Source organism: Lepisosteus oculatus, chromosome 3, assembly GCF_040954835.1.
Source record: "Lepisosteus oculatus isolate fLepOcu1 chromosome 3, fLepOcu1.hap2, whole genome shotgun sequence".
Classification (NCBI taxonomy): Eukaryota; Metazoa; Chordata; class Actinopteri; order Semionotiformes; family Lepisosteidae; genus Lepisosteus; species Lepisosteus oculatus.
Window position 1 is genome coordinate 27,386,658 of NC_090698.1, and position 20,224 is coordinate 27,406,881.

Consider the following 20,224-nt stretch of genomic DNA (forward strand, 5'->3'; position numbering starts at 1 on the left):
TTAAGACAAACCTATCTCGCCAAATAAAACCATTCTTAAAGTATTCAATTCTTGGATGTTGGTATCCTCGGTGAATTTTTAACAAGTAACCCTGTGGACAAAATTGAATTACAGCTTAAAAGTTGCAATTTATTTTTATCTGTTAAATATATAGACATTTAGTACCAGTTGTGCGTCATACATCATTGTTGCACTAACAGGATTAACTACAGAGAAGCATATATGATCTCACGTTAACTGAGAAATCAGAACTTAAACCCTTACATTCTTCTTCAATTATTAGAAATATGTATTTCCCAGCCAGTATATATAAGATGAAAAGGTTGCAAGTGTTAACATAAATTCATATATGGTCTTACTTACTGTCTTCATCGGATATTTGTTAACCTCAACTGTTCATAGACAGAGACGCCGGCTACAAAGGGCAATGTGAATTGTCTAGGCTCATCTGTGAATAATTCACAATGAAACACACAATACTTTTACAAAAAAAGTTTATTTAGAAAAAAAGAAAAATTCAGGACACCAGCTCCTCACAATATAGCTTCACACAAGACTTCTCACAGTAAACCGAAAGGAAACAAAACTGACAAGAAACAAAGTTATTTTTAATTATCGCCATAAAATATAGAAATAAAAGCAATATTTTAATTAGAATTAGGATCTCATCTGCACAAAAAAAAACAACCAACTGCTTTATTCGTGTTGGCACGAAACCCGTGATTGAAAGCTGCTGTCTGTGTTTAGGCTAAAACCCTCTCGTGGGGACCTTCTCTCTGACGAACAATACTGCTCCATCACCTGGAAAAAACAAAATGACACGAAGTTGTTAATCCTCTGTACACAAACCAAGGTGTGAAACGCTACATAAGGTATACGTATATATAAAAGGAACCCCAACCCTTTACAAATTCCATTAAGGAGACAAAATGATATATATATATTCAAAATTCTACAATTAACACTTAAAAACAAAGTTAGTCCATAAGCTAGAAATCCTGAAGTGCAACAATTGGAAGAGGGAAAATGACGCCAAAAAAAGTACAAAATTAAAGAATAAATCCATTGTTTGATCCTAAAATACATGTTAATCTGAGCATTACATGCAAATTTTATTAAACACTCGTCATTTTTCAAAAAGAAAACAAAAAAAAAAACACTTGTTAGGAGAAATTAACCATGTTTACAAAAAAAAGCGTTTTCCCACCGCTGGCAGTACCACAAAACACCGTACAGATATTCTGATACAACGGAATTAAAAGGATTTCTTCCACGCAGTTACATCCAAGTACAAACCAGGTTTTAGCTCATGGACTACTGGGGTTTACTGCTACAAGGGCTATAAATGGGGAAAAGCAAGCAATCACAAATAGACCAGGAACGCAATATATAGTAAGACACTGGAAAGTCCAGAGAAAGCTGTGTCCGTAGAAGAATAAGTAGTTATTTTTTTCAGTATGATGTCGTAATTAACCTTTACTTGGGGGCCTGTAAAAAATAGCATTAAAATTACATTAAAAGATATTCCTTCTATAAAACAATCCCAAAAACAAAAGCAAAAGGAAAAAAAAAAGTGAAGGCAAAAGCTCGGAGTATCCGTTTTATTTTCTAATGCTGATACAGGATGTTGGAAGACCATACCAAACGGCAGCATTTGAGAGCGTGCGCCTCTCGTACCCTGTCCGCATTGAGCGGGCCTGAGAGAATCGTGAAGTCAGCGCGACTCATGGCCTGCAATGAAGTTCCCGCTGGCGGGTACAAACAAGGTATATGTCAGAGTTAGGAGACAACATTCTTCTTTTCTTTCGTTGCAATTCCTTAACTTGGACCCATTAGCAGTACTTTACCTGTTAATCTTACAGTTACAAAAGGGCAAAAGCCCTTGCCAGTGTTACATATCTCCAAAAGACTGAAGTCTCTATGTTACCATTACTGTAAGCACTTCTGGGTGCTGTGAAAACTTTAAAGAAAAAAATTAAACATATGCATTAAAGAAAGGTAAATATAATTATTAAGAGTATATTTATAGTAACAGTTGTGCTGTGAGCAATTTGTCAACATACCTGCTTGTATTAAGTAGGGATAATATTTTAGTAAGGCTTGTAACTGTTTTGGTGACCACCACGCCTTGGAGTTTTGCCATAACCACTCTGCTGATCTAGAGATTAAGCAAAAAACAGTCTGGCGTTAAACCTCAGTTTACAGAATGCTGTTTAAAACTGAAGATTTACTGAAATCCTGACTGAACCCATACAGATGGTTTACTGAAAGCTGTAAATCTACAACTTGGGAAAGGCAATTCAAATAGTGACTACAAACAAAAACCTTATAAATATATGAAATCTTTGCAATTCCAGGACAGTGGGTCACACGGTTGCTTATTAGGCAGTACACAAGGGGAGGAGAGGACCTTTGTTTTCAGATCCAAACTGGTCAGGATAAATTTCAATGGCTCTGACGGCCATCATCCAACACAGTCCGAAGACTTAACTGTATACTCAAACATATCAATTTTTCATTGCCCTGAAAAGAATTATACACGCAATTAAAATGATGAGCAAAGAAAACATGTGGAAAGATTTTTAAATAAAAGATTGGTTTTATTTTCTTTAAAAACGGAAATTTTTAAATTTCAAATAGCTTATAGTAGGAGATTATCTTGTACTGTCCCAACAATTTAAAACACTTGTATGTGAAGCGAAAAAAAAAAAAAAGATCACTTTTCAGTCTGGATATAGTCTGCGTATTTCACTTAAACCAGCCTTTTAATAACGCGTTAGAAACTCCCTCACTGAAAAGAAAACTGTAACGTACATGCCAGCACAACACTAAGATGGTGCATGCTTTTTAAATAATTTAGTGACAGGAAGCTGCAAAACTTAAAGAAAAAAAAACAAGATGATGTGATACCAAATCATTTTCTTTTTTTTATTAATTGTGCTTTGACAGACAAGGTTACATACTGCTGTAGTCACCATATCCGTAGTAGTTGTTATAACCGGAATAATCATAGCCCCCGTATCCTCCGTAGCCTTGGCTGTTGTAGCCGTAGTTGTAGTTGCTGTATCCCGGATTCCAGTAGCTGCTGTATCCCTGGTTCCAGTTTTGACTTGGGCCTGCAAAGCACAGTAGCATCACCCAATTTGCCACAAGGACACCGTGAACTCACTTGCAAAGACACAGCGAGAGCCTAGCTGTGCCCAGTGACTGCTTCTTGTCTGTCACCTTTCTTACAGTGTTGGTGAACTGCACAACAGCATCCTGTTTTTCAGCTGCTTCTTTTTTTTTAACAATCCCCAACTGTTTTAGGCTTGCCCTTTGCAGATCAACAGAAGTTGGAGGTTTTAAAGGCATTTTTCAGTTAGCAACTGAATAAGACCTACAAATAATAATTATAATTAATAATTTCTTACATTTGTATAGCACTTTTCTGGACACTCCACTCAAAGCGCTTTACAGGTAATGGGGACTCCCCTCCACCACCACCAACAGGCAGCATCCACCTGGATGATGCGACGGCAGCCATAGTGCACCAGTACACTCACCACACACCAGCTATCAGTGGGGAGGAGAACAGAGTAATGAAGCCAATTCATAGATGGGGATTATTAGGAGGCCATGATTGGTAATGGTTAATTCCATGATTGGAATAAACCTATTACTTGTTCCTTTGCAGCCTATGCATGCTGACGCAGCTACCCACCTGAACTATGATTGGTAATGACTGGAAAGGGCCAATGGGAAATTTGGCCTGGACGCTGTGGTTACACCTCTACTCTTTTCGAGAAACGCCCTGGGATTTTTAATGACCACAGAGAGTCAGGACCTCAGTTTAACGTCTCATCGGAGGGACGGCACCTGTTCACATTATAGGGTCTCCGTCACTATACTGGGGCATTAGGACCCACACAGATCGCAGGATGAGCGCCCCCTGCTGGTTCCACTAACACCTCTTCCAGTAGCAACCTTAGTTTTTCCCATGATGTCTCCCATACAGGTACTGACCAGGCTCAAACCTGCTGAGCTTCAGTGGGCTGCCAGTTGTGAGTTGCCCACGTGACTCAATTACTAACTTGTACGAAGTCCTTGTCTTTGATCTCCGACTTGCACCTATCTTAGAAGTCACGGGTGACACCAGCCACAGTGCGACTGAGTTAATTGCAGAAGGCCGACGGTGTCAGGCACAGCCAAGCAAGAGCGCAGCTGAGACTCACCACCTCTTCCACGGGCTCTGGACACAAAGTTCCCCCTGCCTCCCCACTGCTGCTGCTGGTACTGTTCTTTGGACATGGCGACCTTGATTTCACACTGCGCAGGAACAGAAACAGGGAATGCCTTGTGAGAGCCCAGCTTCCCGCAGCAAACACTAGTTTCTCAGACTGCGGCTACTCTAAACACCTCTGCCCCTAGACTACCGTAAGCTCGGGAGCGGACTGCTAGTAACTGAGTCAATACAGGACAAAATGATCAACAGCAGAATTGGAAAACCCCCGAGTTAAAACACATCTGGATATGGCAGGGTGCATGGACTTTATGGCTCAGACCTTGTAATTTCACTATTGAGTCCCTACTTCCAAAAATACCAAATTATCACACACACAGCACAATCACTCCTCAATTCCAGCAAAATCACTCCTTAATTCCAGACTTCATGACACAATTTCTAACCAAAACACCTAAGAATCATGCAATTAGATGTACTCAAATGCAGCTAACAATCTAGCTCTGTTATAATTTGCCGCTGCCTGTAGGAAAATAGAGGTTTCAAAGGCTGAAGGGGCGGAGCTACTGAAAGAGCGGCGTACTTTACTGAGCCCAACATTGTGGTACTTCTTCTCCATGATCTTCTTCACGGGCTCCTCTTCCTTGAAGGTGATAAAGCAGAAGCCCCGTCTTTTGTTGGTCTTGTTCTCCATGGGAAGCTCTATGGACTCCACCTGGGGATAGAGCACATCCGATCAGCTCCCCCCCCCGGCTTCAGAAACACGTGTGGGCCCTGGGGACAGACACGAGGACAGCGCCCAAGAAGAGCACAAGCGACTCAGTGCTCAGGGGAGACTGAAAACCAACACCACGCAGTACACCATTCAAGAAGGGCATGTGACGCTCTGAGAGATGTTCCAAGCAAGGTTTAGAACATATTTTGATTTGCTAACTTTTATGATTCCAACCACTGAGAAATGGCACTTATGGGCAACCTCACTCTTCCTTCCAAATCGGATTTCAGTTCCTGTTGTGCGTTCACTGGAAATGGGGTGCAGGAGAGCCCTAATACAACAGGCCTACAAATTCTCAAGATTTGTTAGTATCTGTGATGCAGTTCTACATGCCATTTGTTCAATTAAGTCATTCAGAGATCCTCCAGGACCAAATTCCCACCACAGAAATCTTATAATAAGCAGATGTTCCCAAGCTTTACTAACAAGTGAATAATATAACTAACTGGATTATTGACTATGCAAGATCTGGGCTGGAAAATCACAGATATTTTATGCAAGAAAGGCATTTTCTACCTATAGAATATTCACTATATTTTCAGCTGAATCTTTCATAAAGCAGATCCAGCTACTGCAATAGCCTGCCTTAACTCTAACTGCTCTCATTTTTTAGACGTCCCTTTCTTTAAGTGGTACAATGATACTTTTCAGTGACCTGAAAGCAAATTATTCTTAGCTGGAGTGTTGTTTATATTTCTGGAGCTGCACAATCTGTAAATGTGATCCAATGTACTTAAATGCTTGTGTTTCCTTTTGTTTAGGGAATAGGTGCTGTCATTTTCAAACACCGAACTTCAATCCTAGGAAAAAAAACACTTTAGTTCACGGTCAACTGCACCCTTTTCTGCAATCTCAATCCTGAAGGTCCCATACACGTTTTTCTTGTTCTTTGGATCTTCTTTTTAAATTAGTTTTAAAAATCTGTGATCCTAAAATAAATGAGTACGATGCATACCTCCCCAAAACCACCAAAGTATTCCCGGATTTTCTCCTCAGGGGTGTCCGGCGAAAGTCCTCCTACAAAGATTTTTTTCACTGGTTCCTTGGTCTTCATAGCCTTGGCTTTCTTAGGGTCAATCACTTTTCCATTCAGTTTGTGCTCCTTCTGCACTATAACCTGGAAGATAGGCACACCAGAGGACACAAAGCTTAGTCTTGTGAAATCATCAACCAGGCTGGCTGTGTTTTTCCACTTCATTCCCAAACCACTGCTGTGGCAAGGAATTTGATCAAGTCAAAACTCACTGCAAAAAAGCCAAACTAAAAGCTTTCTCGCAAGTGAAATGCCTCAGAGGATTAGTAATTGGGGTTTTCTAAACGCACTTGTGTAGCAAAAATGACAAGAAGATGGCACAATACTATAGTCCCAGTACTGTTTCCATTAGCCAACTATGGTTTATCGGAGTAGAAAATGTTAAAATTTCCCCTTCTAAATACTACAAAGCACATTACTGGGGTAGTAATTCTGCATTAATATTGCAAAGAAAGACAGGTATTATTTTCAAATGATGTCAATCAAATTAACAATCTTAAATATAAGCAATGTTCTGAAAAATATCCCTATATCTTTCACTCATATGTATTTACCCTAACAATATGAATTAAACAGGTTTTGTTTAATTTTGTCTTTAGTCAGAAGCTTGGCAGTTTTGTCACAAACACATCTTGAGTGAAAACGATTACTGATAGATAACTCATGTTCTTCTATATATTTGTTTCTATTACAATTCCATTCACTCAACAAAACCTGTGTATTCTAGACACACAATTGGCCAAACGAGCAGATGTTCCTTTTTAATTCACACTTGCAAACAACAATTCTAATCAACATGAATAATTAAATATATTTAAATAGTGGTTTAGATTCAATCATGTGATAAATTTAATGCAATGTCACCTAAATGAGCTACACTGCAAACTGAGCCAAACCTTTAACTACAAAGATTAAATACCCCACTGTGAATTTTTCTAAATACATCTGTCCAGTTATTCCATTTGTTCTTTTGAAATAAGCACCCATTAAAAGCAAATATTAGAAAAAAACATTTCTTGATTAGTTCTATTTTTTTTTCAAACCATAAAAATAGCTATGGTTTTCCTAGGCATACAAATTATTTGCTGATCAAATCAGGAATGTAAAATGTAGGATCATGGACCAAAAAGACATTTCTTTCATTTAGCGTATCGGTAAATTATACACAGTATAATATGCTTAAAGAAAGATATCCTCAAGAAAAAAAAAACATTTGCACAGGACTGAAATCAGCATTATATGCCCATTAAAAAATAATCTGTACTTTTATATAACCGTGTTGGAAAATCTCTACACATCTTCGAAATGGAAAGTGCTTTTAGAACAGCAGTTCTTTGTGAGTAACTGGTAGTAAAATTGTAAGTAAGTAGTAGCTGTAACCACTATAAGCTAGTACCTTCACAATGCAGAAATGTTTGAGAGAGCCTGTGCATTTACTATGAAGGCAATTCTAGCAAATTGGCAGCATGCTAACCTCAGAAACAGAAATACCTTATCAACGCTGTCAGCATCTTTAAATAATACAAAGCCGAATCCTCTGGACCGTCCAGTCATGGGATCCAGTTTTAGTGTGCAGTCTACTACTTCTCCAAACTTGGAAAAATAATCTTTCAGGTCCTTCTTCGTTGTATCCCAGCTCAACCCTCCAACAAACATTTTTCTGTTAAAGAATTAAAAGTACATTAAAAACAATCTTTTTAAGGATGAAAAACATAGGAACAGGTTTACATGCAACCACATGTGCACATACCATATATGGATGTATTGTTTAACAGTGTCTTGGGTGCCATACCAGACAATGTGTTAACATGGTATAAGCATCACATCATGCTCTTATGCTGATGCAGACACACATTATAATACAATTGGAACAAGTAATAGGTTTATTCCATGCTGAAAAAAAGAAGAAAGAGAACACAACGTTTCGGCCGTGGAGCCTTCTTCAGGTGTTCACCTGAAGAAGGCTCCACGGCCGAAACGTTGTGTTCTCTTTCTTCTTTTTTTCAGCATGGAATAAACCTATTACTTGTTCCTTTGCAGCCTACGCATGCTGACGCAGCTACCCACCTGAACTTATAATACAATTGTTTGCCTAAGTGAATTTTGTCTTCGAACAGCAAAGTGGTGCAGTAGTAAACATTGCAGCCTAGCAGTGCTCGGTCCCTGGGTTCAATTCCCAGAGTACTATCTGCGTGGAGCTTGTATGTTCTGCTCCGGTTTCCTCCCACAGTCCAAAGGCATACTGGTGGGTTAACTGGCTTCTGGAAAATTGGCCCTGGTGTGAGTGTGCGCAGTGTGATAGACTTGTGATAGACTGGCGTCCCATCCAGGGCGTACCCTGCCTTGCACCCGTGCTACTTGCCAGGATAGACTCCGGCTCCCCTGCGACCCCGAGTCAGATAGAGGGGTTAGAACATGGAGGGTGACGACGCTCTGAATGGGATTCCAGACCACTGCAGGGCGCAAAGACACTCTAAATGTAAATACTACAACTCGTATAGTCAGTATGTCTTTCTTAACTGGAAGGAAACTGGACCACATGTCAAAATTTACCTGAGCAACAGCAATAATGTGAAAACTCCTCCCATATAACACCCCTGCCCAGAACTGAACCCAGGACCTATGGCACAGCATGCCACTCGCCTTGATAACACTTCCTAAATGTTGTGCTTAAAACCAGATATCTTAACAGTTTACACACCGTGAAACTACCTAGAATACTGATTTGCATTCCTGAGCACTTAAATACCTATCTAGACAGTGCGATATGTATCAATGTAGCAGGTAATCAAAGTAAATCTACAATTTACAACTGAAAATGAAATTGGGGTGAGGTAGTAACACTTTTATCCGAGTTAAGTAATCACTGCGTCTGCACCGTAAACGTTTTAGTCAACTGAAAAACACAAGAAAAACATTCTAAGTATACCTATACCGTGACTCTATATAGGGTGCAAATCCTCAGCAAGCATCACTCACGAAACCGGTTGAGTCTCATGAGGACAAACCGGTTTCGCTTCAGATAGCTGACACTTGGGTGTGACCCAGTTGAACCACCGCGCGGTTATTCAGGTTGCTGACGTTACTATACCCACTCTGTACGATACTTAAAAAGCCATGAACTGTATAGCAACTTCCAGAAATACTTTCCACACCAGGTAGAAGTGTGTATCAGTCATAACACTTCACTGCCAGTGTTCTCAAGTGCGTTTTAATACCGTTTAAACGCCCTTAGATTTAATAATGGTCTATAAACTATATGGCACCAGTTGATCCCACTCTGTTATAATGTCGTGATTATAATGGACTGCGATAAATTATGCGGTACAGCTTCACGTTTTGGAGTACTGTTGCAAAAAGAAAAACTAATTTTCCGCAGTTTACTCCAACTGGAGTACCAGACATCGCCAGCTACAGCGAGACATTTTATATTTAAAAACAAAGGTTTCAGCGTCACTCGAGATTGCTGTTGTACATTACGGATTACGCTGCACAACACAGATTAATGCAGCACACGTTACGGGACCCATTTGTCGATGACCTGTCTCTGTGGTAGCATCGTCAGTGACAGTACTGCCCGCAGCCCCTTGTTCGCCCTGGAGACTACAGAGTCCGTGTCGGGTCTCCGTCCGTCTCTCACCCTTCATCCTCCTCGTTTTTGCTGGCGTCGATCTTCGATCCCTCGGACTCTGAAGCCCCGCTCTCTCCGGTCGCCATCTGCTGCTCCTCTCCGCCCGCCTCCCCGTCTTCCTCCATCTTCACCACCGGGTCCTCTCCGACTTGGTGCTCCTCCGACATTTTTTTATTGCACAAGAAATAACTACCCTTGGTATATTTTCTCAACCGGTTTGCCTTTTACTCCAGAATGAAATGCAAACGCGTGCTGTTTGGAAGACGCACTAATCAAGTGAAAGAGGTCTTACGCTGGCAACAAGGGCCAGTTGTTTTTCTACTGTTTTTAACAGTTATTTCAATACACGCAGTGCTCTTTGAATCTTAATGGCGCCGCTTACAAAATGGTCGCAGGAAGGAAGCACTCGTCGACGTTCGGCATGGGGCCAATCGGACAAGTATGACACAATCGCAGGCAGCCCTCTTCAGGGGAAGCGCTGTACTGCGCCGTTCATCACAGTCGCTCGGGTCTCAAGTTTTTCTACCGCTTGAAATGCAGGTCACATTAAATAAACTCATAACACTCAACTAGCGCTCCCGATTAATAGAATATGTGTCTTCTTATGATGAGAAATTAAAACGAAAAGCTCGACTTTTCAAGCTAAAGTGAGATTTTTCCGGAAAAGTACTTGATTATCCAGATTAATAGAGTGAAGCCGAAACAAACCGACCATTTTTAGACCGCGTAGCATTGAATGTGCCCCGCTTCTCAAAAGGTAGAGCTGTATGTCCTGGATACAGCTATTTGACCTAATTCAATTTCAATGAAACCTGCCTCCTGATTCCGCGGGCCGTTATTATGAGCCAAGGGAACAAACCGGACCTTAGCATGTTTACCTTTATATAGGCCGCAGTCTTCGTAAAACCCGCAACCGTTTGTTTCAGATTGCTGTACTTAAAGTTTTATTTAGTGTACAGTAAGTCCCTATACTGGCCTTTTGCCCCGATATAAACCATCGGTGAGCCATCTACTATTTAAAATGTTCTAAATGAGAAGTATCAAGTTCAAAAACATCAGAGAGAATTAAAGTTTACAATTTACGTTGAGTAAATTACATTAAAAGCCAACTGAAAAATTGAAAACGTCTCAACTTGACGGCAATATATTCAGAGGAATTTCAAAGATGTTTTAAAAAATCATTTGCATTTATAAATAATTCCACAATCAAAAACTTGGTGTAAACGAATACTTATCACAAAAATCAATAAAAGCTCAAAACATTAAGTGAAACACTGTTTTGAGATTAAGTATTTGAATGGCTACTGAACAGTGCATTTAGTTCCCAAAATAATCACACCAGGATCATTTTTGTATCCATACTCTTTAATTCCCTTCATGGCTGCAAAAAACACAAAATAAAAAAGCATAAAAATGTAAAGACCGCTTTACAAAACAAACAAAAATATATTTCATTACAACACCAACATGGCAAGGAATGAATGAGCCAACTCCAGCAACAAAACTTGAAAGCTTCTATTTACAAACAGACACCTGCTGGTGCCAACTTTGCCTCTAATTTAGAAAACAAGGTCATCTTAAAATAAAAACAGTTGTTCTTGATTTAAAAGGACTAGAATCTCTCAGTTGCCACCAGGGTAACAAGCAGAAAACTCATCTGGGCTCCTCACCTGAAAGAGAAGAGACAGCGCACATTAATTCCATGTGTCCATGCACTTTAAAACCGAAAATTAGAACACGGCCAGGTTTCACTGATTAACCTCTTGTGCTGCCAACTTTAAGCTATGAAGTTCTCTCGTGTTAAGGATCATATGTATCACACTCAGCTTGGCAGAAGTGATACAGCCAGCAAAAGCTTAGGTGTAGCTCCATTTCTAAAGCAGATGCACTTACCACTGAAGAGCAATTCATAACCACCCCCCCCGCCCCCCACTACTTTTGAACCCTCTTTCAGGCAGTTACAAATTGAGGTTAATAGTGCACACAGTTGACCTCTACAGAATGGCTTTTGCTGGCTTCAGTAAGCTTCTTTACATATGATCCCGAACACCTACATTTTTAAAAAAAGTCGTTATTTTATCATTTGAAGGTTTCTCTACTGGCTATAAAGAAAAAGCAAGCATTAAAAGTTTAAGCAATTTAAAGTTTATTTTAGAAAACAAAAATCACTGAAGGTCCAGAACTGAAATACAAGAACGACACTAAAATAAAAACAGAATACAATTAAACAGTTAAGTCATTTAAGATTAAACACAAATCCTGCAAAAAACCATTTACACAAAAGTTAAGCCGTTGTCAAATAAAAAGGCAAAGTCTGAAGTTTCCATTTTTTTATTTATTTTTTTATCTTTACGCTGGTACAGGAAGTTGGAAGAGACCATACCACAGGACAGCGTTTTCTTGTGCATGCCGTGCTCTCTGCCCGCTATGTGCGACGCCCAGAGAATGACGTGGTCAGGGTGACACACGGCCTGCAATGAAGTTCCCGCTGGCAGGTACAAACAAGGTACAACATCAGAGTTAGGAAGAAGGAAAGTAAAGATAGGCCCTTAATTTGTACCCTTTAGCAGTACTTTACCTGTTAATATTGCTAATAAGTCTCTTTATGTTACTTCCACATGATCACCTGTTACAAAAATCAAAGGAGAAAAGGGAGGAAACCTACAGAAAAACCCTTACGTTTTTCTGGAGAACTAAAAAAAAACTGCCAGAGAAAGCATGGCATATTAAAGATCTATAGACAGTTGTTAAAGAAAAAAATGAAACATTCGGGATGATGTTCATGGCAATATTTACCATTTTAAAGTTTGAAGGAGGTTTTTTTTTTTTTGAGTTGTCTATTGATCTTTAAAATTATTAGAAGTCAGCCAAGGGGTTAGGATTCAATTTACCTAAATTCCTTGAGCAGGTTTTCCTTTAGTTTTTCTTTTCAGTATGGCTGGTAGTTATTCTGGTGATTTCCGCCTCCTCTTGAAGCCTTCCCGTAACTGCTTTGCTGACCTAATTAAAAATAAAAGTTGTCATTTACTTCAATAAACATTAGTGCATCATACAGAAATTGTACACTTTTTGCACCCTATCCTTGGGGAATTCAAGTAGTGGCATGGACAAGTACCATATAAAAAGGTACAAAAGATCTCTGAATAAATGTCTATACAAAGTAATTTTTTGTACAAGTCTCCACACTGAATATACCTACTTTAACTGCTTCCACCAGTATTTCTTCATACATACTTTAAAATAATCACAGAATGATTTGAACACTTGTGTAACATGTATTCCCATATTAAAATTAACAATTTTCAATATAAGCTTAATTTTAAGATTAAAGCATGAATGACAAGGAAACAATCCAAATCCATAACCAAATAATGGTAAAAATTACAAATCCGGAAGCAAATCAATTTATTGGGAGTTATTAATGGGGATTATGCTTTAAAAAGATTCAAATGGTAAATTTGCCAACAAGGGCCCAAGTAACAGTAAGTTATTTTAAACTTCAAATTCCCCCCAAAAAATCGATTTGCTGTACTGAAAACTTCATAGTGACCATCTGCTATCATATAGACCTAAGAAATTTGTCTGCGTAAACAAAGCAAATAAAAATCCAAGGCAACATTACTGATCTTCATTATTGTACATACTAGGCCGGTTATGTGCTTTTGATATAAAAATACACAGTAATTTTATAACTTAAACACTCGGGTGATTTGTAATGAATAGTTCTGCTTACCATTGTAGTCGTCATATCCCTGTCCATATCCATAGTTATTATAGCCGTACCCAGAATAATCATAGCCGCTGTAGTCATTGTATCCTTGATTGTACCCATTGCCGTAGCTTCCATAATTCTGACCATAGTAGCTATTATAGCCTTGGTTATAGTTTTGACTTTGACCTGTGATGGACAAATGAATACATGTTCAAAGTGAGCAATTTGTCAAGCACAGAACTGCCAGATAATTCTTGAGAAATCAATTCAGATGTAATGATACAGAAAGGAACAGAACTCCAGAACGCCACGTTCTAAGAACAATTAGACGGGATTACACTAATTCTGTAAAAGCAAAAGATGTATTTAAGCTTTTAGCATGATAAACAATGTAGTTGCACTTTAAAATGTTCACTGAATACTGCCGACAGTGAAGTTTCCAATCCAGATTAACCTTCATGCTGCAATAACCAAGATTTAGCAAATCATTTGGCTCTTGATTTTGTACATGTACTTCGTATTCCACTTGTGACATTGTGCTAAGTATTGTGAAACCTGCAACCTTTTTAAATATGGATGTGTGGATTGTAAAATGAGCACCTGGAATTTAGGGACAGCAGAAAAAGAATGATAGAGTTTAATGAGTAAAAGTGGAACACACCTCCCCGGCCTCTTCCTCTGGAACCTCCTCTTCCAAAGCTGCCCCTGTCTCCTCTCTGCTGCTGCCTGTACACTTCTTTGGGTTGGGCAACCTTTATCTCGCACTGTGTACACAAACACCAGAACTGCGTGAACAAACTGTCAACAAGCCAGACAAACTTCTACGTGCACTCAAAGTTCTGACTTGAGTACAGTTCTCATGAAGCATGTTCATACAGTCCACACAGGACAAGACATCAGTTAGTCCACAGTTACCAAGTACAATAATATTAAGAGTTCTCGTATTACAGCTTCATGTGCAGATGGAATTAACATTTCCCTTTCTATTCCCTTAGCTACAGAGACAAAGCTGCCTAGGCCAATCAGTCATTTGAGAATAAAACCAGTTACAATGAAGCGTGTTCGAGTAGTTTTTTTATCCAGATCAAATCCAAGTACCTTTCCTGATCCAACTTGATGATATCTGTTCTCCAGAAGCTTCTGAACAGGGTCTTCATCTACGTATGTTACAAAGCAGAACCCCCTCCTCTCATTTGTTTTGGTGTCCATGGGGAGCTCAATGCTGTCAATCTACAAACAGAACAAAAGACACCTCGTTTATCATTTGGAGCACCAATTCAAAAACCAGACAACACAGGTGTACACAATTTACGGCTCCAACACACTTTATGACTTTAAAAAAGTTAAATATAGAATGACTTGTACATCTTTCTTTCACTCAACAGTTAGTATAACTTACATCTCCAAATCTTCCAAAATATTCTCGGATTTGATCTTCCGATGTCTCTGGGCTCAATCCTCCCACAAACACTTTCTTGGGTGGCTCTTTGCCCTTCATTGCTTTAGCCCTCTTTGGGTCAATCAGTTTTCCATCCAGTTTGTGTTCCTTCAGCTCCAGCACCTAGCAAACAATAGTACATCCACATAGACCTTGTTACTTCTCCATCATTTACAGCAATAAGACTACAAGTGAATCTAAGCATCTTCCATTTTAAAACATTTGTATACCATCATACAAAGTGGATTGATAGGAAATTGGCAGAATAGTAACTATAGACTAAAATCAAACTACTACTTTATCAGACAGTAAAACAGCTGTTACTGCAATACACCTATCCCTGCTGTCAGTAGTTAGCAGGAATAACACAAGAAGTATCAGTTTATTTGCTTTACCCATGAATTTTAGTATTTTTAGCTGTAAAGATGCCATATTTTAATCATGATAAATTTACACCTGTAATCCAAAAGGAAAATGTACCTACCCTATCCACACTGCCAGAATCTTTGAAGAGGACAAAGCCAAAGCCCCTGGACCTCCCAGTCATTGGGTCTGTTTTAATCGTACAGTCCAGTACCTCCCCGAACCTTGACAAGTAATCTGTAAGATCCTTCTTGCTTGTATCCCAGCTGAGTCCGCCAATAAACATCTTCCTGTAAATAAACAAGGGTAAGCAGTACAAAATGATCAAACATTCTGCCAAACTGGACAACCTTACAAGCAAACACTTTAACAGAGCATAAGAAAACCCTGTATTCAGTTTGAAATCTAAAATAGGGCACAGAAATGAAAGGTATCAAGTCTACTAATGGGAATGGAACATTAAACCTTAAAGAAAAACAGTATGCACCACCAATAACTATACACTGTAAAATGAGCTGCAAGTGAAGAAAAGGCATAACTGATATAAATACATTACCCCTGATGTTTTGGTTGCACGGTAACAACCCACCATGTGCCTAGCACATTTGAAACACCTTCGAGCAGCTGCTACCCGTTTTCAACTAACCTGACAGCACTTGCATTACCCATGAGGACCAAAAAACCCCTCCCCCAACACATGTGCTGGAGCCCAGGCAGCCTTGCTCTACAAGTCCATGGATCCCTTTAAAGACCGCCAGATTGATACCATGTGCTTTATAAATAGTTATAGCGCCTAGCAACGAGAGCACATTCATCACAAAAGGACTTCACACAAAAATGATTCACTCCCCGAGTGCAACATCGTACAACGTCTAGGAAGTACTGCACTACCGAGCAAAACATGTTCATTAGGCATGCATGAAATCCTTATTGGAGTACTTGCATATCAGAATCCAGCTTCTTCCAAGAAATCAAACGTCTCTATGGGAATCATTAAATTTAAACGAGCGTTACGTGTTCTATTAAGACAACATCAGCAACACCTCGTTTTTAATACTGCTAAGGAAAGTTTTTTTTTCCCGCTGGATTACAAATGTTAAATATGCTTTTGAAAGATGACTTCTTGTCATCTTTTATGATCTCCAGTACAAAAAGATAATCGCCTTAAATCGTGATGATGCGATTAAGGTAAGAATTATGATAGTTATCCTGCGGCTAAACCCCGCGATCTCCTGCAAGTATTGACACGGAATTGCGCGCCAATAAAACGCTCTTGACTTGCTGAGGGAAGTAGGTCAGTGCGAAACCCCTCCCATCGCAGGAGCGTCAGAGACAGTAGTACTCTGTAGGCCCATCCAGCAAGCAAGTGCGAAGTGGAAATACAGGTTGTGCTGTTGTTTTATATTCGTTTCGGATTCGAAAATGCACGTCTCGCATCGCTCCTTAATTAAAAAGAGGAGCTACTTCGATCGACACAACACAAACATCCAGAAAAACAAAACCCCCCTTGAACATGACGGCAGTACAGACTTAGTATACACATTAAAATACAGTTTTGGTTTTCGGTTTCCGAGCAGTTCCGTCTGGGCTCCAGACACCGGCCACGCTAGGCCGGGTGACGTCATCGAGACGCTTTTCTTCGAACTACACAGTTGCTATGTTAACTAAAAACAGCAACCTGGGTTGCCAGTTTCTGTGCCAGTTTTTTTCTAAACGTCAGCGTCGAAGCAAACTGTAAAATATCAAATTAGCTCAGGAACGGTGCCTCCTGCCGCCGTGGCCATCAGCGGAAAGGGAGGCCAAATCTCTCCATAAATTCGTCTAGAAATATAAACCCGACACAATACCACCGAAAACATCGCTTTTCATCACAAAATACACGTATTACGGGTAACGTTAGGCATTTTCACGGTAATATTCTTCGGATATTGTGGTTCCGCCATCTTTGGTGTAGTTTGTTCTCACCCATCATCCTGCTGGTTTTTGCTGGCGTTTATTTTGGATCCCTCAGGAAATTCCTCCATGCTAAAATCAACCTGTCCTTCGGTCTCCATCTTTTGTTGTTTGTTTTTTTTTTTTTTGGACGAGTGAGGAAACTGTATCGAAATCAAATGAAAAAGATCACCGCGGGTCTCTATGAAGTTACAGTCGCAAGCCGCGCGCACACACTCCACCGCGTTGAGTAAAATGGCTGAGCGCGAGGCGGAGCGAGGCGGGGATGTTGTCGCGTGACGGTAGCTGCGCCAATCAGGGCGCGGGAAGCCGGGGCGGGCGCGCGGCGCCTGCTGCGGCAGCCCGCTGCTAAGCGGAAGGACGAGACAAACAACCAGTAAATAAAGAAGGAAACCTCAAATGTCCTTTCCAACGCAAAGCAACGATTTAAATGTTTCTCGTTTCACCTTTTAGCCCAAAAAAATGTTTAAGCAAAAAAACAAAGTATCATGCTTTTTTAGTGACTTTATTTCATTGACCTGGTTATTTATATCGTTTATATGAATAATAATCATATAAGTGTAAGCACGGGTATTAAAAAGGGCTATGAGATATACAAGTAACACTGAAACGAGTTTATTACGCCAGGAACGGGGCATGTACTCATAAAATATATGAGTATACAACCAGGACACGACGGCCGCAGCTCAGCGGGCTGGTAGATCTTACGCCATATTGTCTCGTCTTCTTCAGTGTTCTTTTCCCAACCGGAAGACAAAGTAACACAAAACTCACTCCACAATATAAGCATACAGTGCTAGGTTTGTGCGTAAAAAAACTAATGTTCAAGTAAATTGAACATAATACAGACAAACACATCATTACTGTTTTCTTGTAATATTAGTATTAGTTTTGATATTCATATTCATATATCGAGCAGATTTACTATATACACGTGACATGACGATTTAACTAAAGTTCATTTATGTTATAGTTTATAGGTCCACATTATTACTCGATTTAAATACGTCCTTATTTCATTCAATTTAAACAAAAAATTACATATAAATAATAAATAAATGAATGGTAATACTATTTTGGATAGTTTAGCTGCAGTTAACCAATAGACATTATGTCTCCTAATATTTCTCTCCGATGTAAAATATTTTAATTTGTATGTGTCATGTGTCCGCCATGCTTAAAGTAGTAATAACCATACTTTTTCAAGAAATTATGTATTTTGTAAATTATGTATTTTGGTAATACAAAATCATGGTATTGTGGGTGAAAACTCAAATTATCAGAAAGAAACAATTCAATTCTCTTTTTATTATGCACAAATATATCATACTGTCATAAACATCTGATTTGAGATCACTTTAAGTTCATCAGGAAGCTGCCAAATGGCTATTAAACACTAAAAGAGGAAGTGCTCAGATACTGTTTTTTTTAACTGACTGTATTTAAGCTCCCAGCAATTCACTGCCAAGTTTGCTTGACGGTGTCAGTATCCTAAACTCTCTAATAGAAGAAGGCTGAGGCCCGGCCCTGAACACAGAGTACACAGTAGAGTGGTACTAAATAAACAGGAAAGCAGCTCCAGCTCTGTGATGAGGTCCTGTGCCTGTACACACATACATTCCTCTTGCAACTATTGCAGTGCGGAAACTCCTCTCTTTTTCTACATAAGAAAGTGAACAGCTCAATTCGGGTCCACCTGCAACAAAGCAGTTTACTCTCACCTGAAAGTGCTGGAACCTTCCCAAGCAGTGCAGTAAGTACATTCTTGTGCACAGCTCTTCCGAGAGTCCTGACACTGCGGCCTGTGGCCTGGTAGAGAAAGGTACCAGCAACTGGAGGACAGTTCAATACTATCCAGAGAATGAAAACTTAGATATAATAATGATATCTACTTACAATTTCTACACACTCCACTCGAAGCACTTTACAGATAATGAGGACTCCCCTCTACCACCAATTTGCAGCATACACCAGTGTGATGCAATGACACCCATAGTGCACCAGTACACTCACCTGTTAGTGGGGAGGAGATCTGAGTAATGAAGCCAATTCATAGATGGGGAGGCCATGATTGATAAGGGCCAATGGGAAATTTGGCCAGAACAGTGGGGTTACCCCCCTACTCTTTTTGAGAAGCTCCCTGGGATTTTTAACAACAGAGAGTCAGGACCTCAGTTTTACATCTCATCTGAAGGATGGTGCCTTTTTACAGCATAGTGTCCCCATCACTATACGGGGGCATTAGGACCCACATAAGCTGCTGGCCCCACTAACACCTCTTCCAGCAGCAACCTTAGTTTTTCCCAGGAGGTCTCCCATCCAGGTACTGACCAGGCTCACACCTGTTGAGTTTCAGTGGGCCACCAGTTGTGAGTTGCAGGGTGATATATTGATAAATTGTAAAAGTGACCACAAATAAGTTTCCAAAGCCAAGTAGTACAGCAGAGAAATCAAAACTGAAACCAGAGAGAAATACTCCCCTTCGGGCTCATTATACCTTCTGTTTTTGTGTACGTGCATTTAATATTAATAATTGTCTTTTACTTACATCTTTTCAGCATGTCATGCTGCTAAAGTATTCTAATCTTTTTTGCGGTCCTTCATTTACATTAAAAAAGTTATTACCCGTGACCTAAATTGGATAAAGAGGTTAGAAAATGGATGGATGGAAGTTTATTATTACAAAATTGGGATCCATTTTAATGTCAATGGCGTTGGTATTTGTGTTGCAAATGTTTCCCACAAAAGCAAAATGTCCTTAATGTCTTGTTAAGCACTGAAGTTCGTTTTTCTCTTTGTCCTTAGATTTGCAAACAGTGTTGAATTACAAAAAGAATGGACATGTTCATTCTACCAAAAAGATTTGCACAAGATTTACACTTGTACGTTGACTGCACTGTGTTGCATCGTTATGCGTATATTTCTAGGTTTGATATCTGTATTCAGAATTTCCCACTGAATAAAAAAGTTCCCCCCAGAGAACACATTTGACCGTAGAAGACATACTTCCTCGACCCTTTGAAGTGCATAATACAATGCAACACTGAGTGGCAGTGTGGAACTGAAAGCTTATTTTAGCAGAATAATTGAATAACAT

General features: G+C 39.6%; 2 protein-coding genes across 11 annotated transcripts; both read right to left on the reverse strand.

Annotated features, from left to right (window-relative positions):
- Nucleotides 1–477: 477 nt before the first annotated feature.
- hnrnpd (heterogeneous nuclear ribonucleoprotein D) lies at nucleotides 478–10,065 on the reverse strand. Of its 7 annotated transcripts, none has more exons than XR_001477319.2 (9): nucleotides 9,671–10,065; nucleotides 7,522–7,690; nucleotides 5,953–6,114; nucleotides 4,806–4,937; nucleotides 4,215–4,308; nucleotides 2,964–3,116; nucleotides 2,064–2,158; nucleotides 1,678–1,748; nucleotides 478–801 (listed from the first exon to the last, which is right to left on the reverse strand). XR_001477319.2 is itself a non-coding variant. In XM_015338301.2 (8 exons), the coding sequence occupies exons 1-7, from the start codon at nucleotides 9,826–9,828 to the stop codon at nucleotides 2,091–2,093; spliced, it is 924 nt and encodes a 307-aa protein (XP_015193787.1). In that variant the 5' UTR covers nucleotides 9,829–10,065; the 3' UTR covers nucleotides 478–1,748; nucleotides 2,064–2,090. The 7 variants fall into 7 exon arrangements, 5 of the variants coding, with proteins under 5 accessions (XP_015193787.1, XP_015193776.1, XP_006627096.1 ...); XR_001477318.2 differs by having other exon boundaries at nucleotides 1,642–1,748; XM_015338301.2 differs by having other exon boundaries at nucleotides 478–1,748; nucleotides 2,976–3,116.
- Nucleotides 10,066–11,005: 940 nt separating this feature from the next.
- On the reverse strand, nucleotides 11,006–17,370 carry hnrnpdl (heterogeneous nuclear ribonucleoprotein D-like). Of its 4 annotated transcripts, XR_001477329.2 has the most exons (9): nucleotides 17,140–17,370; nucleotides 15,296–15,464; nucleotides 14,773–14,934; nucleotides 14,472–14,603; nucleotides 14,035–14,137; nucleotides 13,395–13,559; nucleotides 12,553–12,661; nucleotides 12,045–12,149; nucleotides 11,006–11,331 (listed from the first exon to the last, which is right to left on the reverse strand). XR_001477329.2 is itself a non-coding variant. In XM_015338439.2 (8 exons), exons 1-7 carry the CDS (start codon nucleotides 17,226–17,228, stop codon nucleotides 12,591–12,593), a joined length of 891 nt encoding a protein of 296 aa, XP_015193925.1. In that variant the 5' UTR covers nucleotides 17,229–17,370; the 3' UTR covers nucleotides 11,006–11,331; nucleotides 12,553–12,590. The 4 variants fall into 4 exon arrangements, 3 of the variants coding, with proteins under 3 accessions (XP_015193925.1, XP_006627095.1, XP_015193932.1); XM_015338439.2 differs by lacking the exon at nucleotides 12,045–12,149; XM_006627032.3 differs by lacking the exon at nucleotides 11,006–11,331 and having other exon boundaries at nucleotides 11,977–12,149.
- Between the last annotated feature and the right edge of the window lie 2,854 nt (nucleotides 17,371–20,224).